Source organism: Corvus brachyrhynchos, unplaced genomic scaffold (assembly GCF_000691975.1).
Source record: "Corvus brachyrhynchos isolate BGI_N302 unplaced genomic scaffold, ASM69197v1 scaffold237, whole genome shotgun sequence".
Classification (NCBI taxonomy): domain Eukaryota; kingdom Metazoa; phylum Chordata; class Aves; order Passeriformes; family Corvidae; genus Corvus; species Corvus brachyrhynchos.
In genome coordinates this window covers 1968453-1973751 of record NW_008238959.1, presented here as the reverse complement: position 1 = coordinate 1973751, position 5299 = coordinate 1968453, and the positions used below count along the sequence as shown (strand labels likewise).

Genomic DNA, 5299 nt, shown 5'->3' with positions numbered 1-5299 from the left:
TGTAGATTTCATGAATATTTGACAGCCAAGATCCAGCTTGGGTGTTTGAGATGGTTAGTCCAGCTCTACTTGATGATCTCCTCTTGGACGTACTTTCACTTTGCCTTGGGGAGTTCTGCAAAGAGGGTTTTGATTCTTGTTGACTCACAGTTTTGTGTCTCTGCTGTAGGTGGAAGAAGTGAAAAAGCACCAGCACTGTTTAGCATTTAGCTCCTCTGGACCTCAAAGCCAGACCTACTACATTTGTTTCGATAACTTCACTGAATATCTGCGTTGGCTGCGACAAGCATCAAAGGTGAGAATGGTGCTAATTCTGGTGTGAATGGGATCTTTGGACAGTTTCTCCCAGTTCAGTCTTCTCCATGCATTGATAATGTCCCTCTTCTGGGTTGTTTGCCAAGAACTGCTGTTGCTGCTGTTAGTGTTGCGTGGAAATACTCAGTTTGCGAGCTCTTGGTAACAGGCAATAGGGAGGTGAATTTTTCTGCATTTACACCAGGACTTCTTTCTACCAAGGTTGTGTAAGCAAAGTTCTGTGCTGAGCTTTCTCCATTTTCTTATCAGCTGGATGGATCTAGTGAGATCATTACAACAACAAGGATGACAAATATATCTGTCAACATTTCAGTTTAAAAAGCTTTATTCCAGTGTTTTTAAAACATAAAATAATATCAGGGATTTTTTTGGTTCATTCCTTACACAGAACCTAAATATTAAATTGCTAGAGTAAAGGATTTTTTTTCCTGCTTTGAAATGTTGCTGAATCTCTCTTTAGTTTTATAACTATTTGATTTTTGGGTTTTTTGTAGTAAGCAAATAGTTTTCTGTTAGTGAAAAATGGTTACTAACTAAAACCTTTGTAAAGCAAATTTTATACTGGGCTTAGAATACAATTAATTATAGGAATTTAGGGCCTGCATTATTTCGTTTGACTCTTCAGTTCCACTTTGTGTTGTTGAAAGGTGTTTTTGCAGTTGTCTGTTCTATCTCTCAATCCCTGCCACTTTTTTGCTAAAAACTTATATATCTTGAACCATTATATTTTTCATACTTTTTTACCATGCATGTTCTTTTGCTATGCTGTCAGCATGGTCTACTGGGTTTTGTAGTTGTGCCTAAACTTTTCATTAGTTTTGTAGCTGATAGGACTGTCCATGCTCTTTACTATGTTACTAGTTGGAGACACTCACGTAGCACTTGTTCTGTTTTGGCTTTAGATTGCAATAATGTATTACCCAGCCAATTGCCAATGATACAGCCTAGGTTGTGGGCTTTTTTTAAGAGGTTTGATTTTCTGTCAAACTTTCTTCAAACAGTAACTAAGGCACCTTCTAGCACATGCATCATTTAAAATGTCATCTAAGTTTTTTTTTCTAGTAAGTTTTAAAACTCTTTTTTTAAAGAAGCTGTTCTGGCATATCTGCTTAGGTCTGTTAAGCCTCAAGGTAGAAGTCCCCAAGGCATATTTTATGAGATGGTGAGGCACGGTCTGTCAGGTTTTTGAATTCTTGCTGCTTTGGGGTTGTCTCTAGGACAGTAGTGTCCTTTCATCTCCACAGGGTTTGACATCAGATAAATGAAAGACAAATCTAATGAGTGAGGAAAACAGTGGAAAACAATGAACTTCAGAGCTAGAGATAAATGGCCAGAAAGCCCCTCTGAATTACTGGCAGCATAAGCTTGTTCTGTGCCATGCTGTGCTTCTCTCTTTCTGGTTCACCCAAATGACTAACAGCATCGGGATGATAGCCAGCATGAGAACATATCCCCATGCACTCACGATAACCTCCCATTTTTATGTAAGTGTAGAAAGAAAATACATAGTTTCAAGTGTCTTTTCAGACTGTCAGAAGTGAAGAAACTCTCTTTGCTATTCTTCTAGTTGGTAAAACATGCTTCGAGGAAAAATGAGGCATTTTCCCTAATTCCCAGCCCCCAAACCTGAAACATGGCATTCTGCATTCATGGATTCTCAAACAGTACTTTGCCACTTCAGGTTGTTTTTTTGATGCTTGGGGTTCCTGTCCTTAGACTGAAAAACAGCGTCAGGCATGATTGTATGCAAGGCAGTCGTGTGGGAGGTGCTGCACAGAAACACTGTTTCTGAAGAACAGAAACAGGGAAACTAGTAATGCTGCAAAAGTAACTCAAATTTCCTCCAGCTGATGCTGTTTGTGTCAAAGTGCTTAATTGTAAGGTGCAACACACCTGATTTACATGTGTAAAGAAAAGAGAAAAGTTGAATCTTCAGCTCTGTAGTTCAGGCAAACTAACATTCTTATGCCGGGAAAAAAACCCAACATTTATATGAGATGTTCTGCCTCAGGTGTTTGGAAACTACTCAAGTTCAAAGCTGCTGAAATACTCCTGCTCACCAAGAAAATACTGTGTAAAGCACTATATTTCTAAAAACAAGCTAATTTAGGAAGGGAGATATGATGGCCCTGAAACTTAGCTTCTAGTTGCTTGCAATGGGCTAGGTCACATGGTGCTTACAGATTCTTTCCTAATACTGGTAATGTATACAGTACTTGCACTTTTGTGAGTTGTTATGAATAATATCTAAGACTGTGTTTTAAATATAGATGTTTAATGGCATTTGTTTTGAAAATGACATTTGTGTTAACTTATATTCAATGGTAGTTCTTCGGCAGTCCTTTATGCTCCTGATGTGTGCTGCTGAAAACTGAGGCTTCTGATTCTTATTTAGTGTAGTGAAAGCTTTAATTATAAATTCTAATGCAGAAGCAAATCGGTGGTAAAATATTTTGTTAAAATTGCCCAATTCAGTTTTTAACTATGAAAAAAATTTTCACGTCTGTCTTCCGAATACTTCAAAAGAGCTAGAAGATGATGTTGTCTTAACTTTTAAATAACAAGCTCAGTCTTGAAAGGAGACTTGCAAAGAACGCTTGGTCTGCACACTTTCTCCCCACAGAATATTGGCAATGTTGACTTTTTAGTGGTGTTTCAGAATGAGACAAATCCTAATGCATCACTCCTGCAATAAATATGTGTATGCTAGAAAAGATTTGAATTCATGTTTGTGGAAACTTGGGTTTAATTTAATTAAAAATAAGCATTGCTCCTGTATAATCAGATTCATTCTAACAGTGGAATCTATCATAGCCAAGACAGCTCTTGTGCTCTGCCTCAGTAAATTTTTGGAAGGTGAAGAGGTGTTAGGATTGATTTTCCTATATGTATGTGTCCTGAGGTGAACAGAACTCCTGTTTTCAGGACAGACTGGAGTTACTGCACAAATACTGACCTAAATATCGAACTTGGTGACATACTTATTCCAAATAGGTCACTTTTAGATATGCTGATTTAGCCTCAAACAGAATATTTTTAAAAGCTGGAGATGTCTTGTTCGTTAATATTGATAGTTCTATACCACAGTGCATTTCTTTCCTTTTTCTTTCCAAAAATTGGAGGCCTAATTAAGGAATCTTAAAAGGTAAACAACAGCAACAGATTTGGTCCTTTGTGATCTAATGTATTCGTTCTCTTGCCAAATGTTGAAAAATAAGCTTATGCAACTGGGAGGGGGAGCAGAGGGGAAAGAGAGCAACATCTTCACAGCTTTAAAGCGTTTTGTCTGCATAAAGTTGTCATGATGGTTCTGGAACTGGCACAATTACTTGCATGGCAAATCTGCCACCATTTGCTATTTGAATATCAAATGCAGAAGGATGGGGCAAAGAACGTGTATTTTAACAGAGTGAGGAGGATGTGATGAGGGCGTTCCTCATTTACCACTTCCAAAACCTAAAAAGCTACATGCTTAATGTAGAAGAGAGAGAGATGTCATGCGTAAGGTGTTATGGAGTGGTGGAACTTGCTGTTGTGAGGCTTTTATCTGGGATGTGGCCTGCTGTTTGGTGCTTCCAACAGCTAAACCTAACCATTTTTCACTATGTGAGATTTCTGTTGTGAGCATTGCCTGTGACACAGCTCACAACATGGATGGTTTGGCTGGAGTATAACAGGATTAGCAGTCTTCTGTGTTCCGAGGCATGCAGTTAAAATGGGATGTCAGTGTCTGCCTCAGAAATTCAGTATTGCAGAGTTTATGCCAGGATGCATTACAGAATTTTATCTTCTTGGAGATAGTGTGCCCCACTGGGCATGCTGGGATGGGTTATCTGACCCCACAGAACTTCTCCCCTCTAAGCTGCAGGAGAGCAGGAAGTGTGTCAACAGCTTCATGTGACAATTATTTCCTGCTTTAGTGTTCGGTTCAGTGGGGCAGGTAGAGGAAGAGAGGTGATGAGAGACAAGGGCTGTAAATAGTGCATGTCTGTGTAGGTAGGGAGAGATGTACAGGCACACAGCCTTGTGTGTCTGCACACCATCGTCCACAGTTGGACAGCTGTGGCTGGGAATAAGTTGTTGTGGGGGGCTTGGGTGCCTGCACACAAAAGAGCCTTGCTGTTGAAAATAAAAGGAATGTCCAAAAATAGGATTTAAAACCTATGAAATTTAAGAGTTTTCTCTTGTGTGCTTTTGTATTTTCCTTTCCCTGTTTCAGTCACCTTTGTGTTAAAGTCTGTAGTGGAAGTGTGTGGTATTCCAAACAACCATAGCCTGCTGTGAAAAAGGAGAGATTAAATTATGATGTCAGTGTACATTATGTTTAAAACATGGTAAAAATAGCAAGAATAGCAAATTCAACTGAGAAGGCCGTGCTGCCATATTGGCCTTACTCCTTTCATGTCAGTGCGGAATGCTCTCTTCATACATTTATTTGCACTGTGAAACGAGCAGAAAATAAGAACAGATTAGAATTTAGCTTATACTATACAAGTAAGTAATGCAGAAGCCTCTACTGCTGTAGTCTCCATATTTCCTCAACCTCTGTAGAGATCTACCCGAAGCAGCAAACAAAAACCCAAAGTACTGTTTTTGCTTCTTTTCCTCTAAAATTATCTAGTTCTGACCATCTGCCTCAGTCTTCTAATTATTTTTTCGGTACAAGTTTGACAATTGTGTACAGAGACTTTTGTAAAAGGGGGGTATGAGCCCTGTAGACAGGACAGAGCTGACCTATAACTCTAGTCATATGATTTTTATTTCTGATGAGAAAAGGTTTGAGTTCTGACCTCATACTTGGTGCTACAGACCATGTTTATATGTATAAATTCTACAGAATTTAAAAATTCATTCCTAACCTTGACTGCAGTTCTGCAAATGTATTTCCAAAGTAGGAGACCAAGATGATTAGCTTTTGGATGTGTTTTACAGGAACTGTGCTGAGGAAATGCAGTGAGCAACAATTGAGCTTTACTGCTAAAGA

The 5299-nt window shown here is 38.8% G+C and overlaps 1 protein-coding gene across 1 annotated transcript in view; it reads left to right on the top strand.

The window, feature by feature from the left end:
• PHLPP1 (PH domain and leucine rich repeat protein phosphatase 1) overlaps positions 1-5299 on the top strand; it is a 64575-nt gene that overhangs the window by 2013 nt on the left and 57263 nt on the right. Inside the window, 1 exon segment of the mRNA XM_017738599.1 lies at positions 170-295. Within this exon segment, the coding sequence (XP_017594088.1) occupies positions 170-295 (126 nt within the window).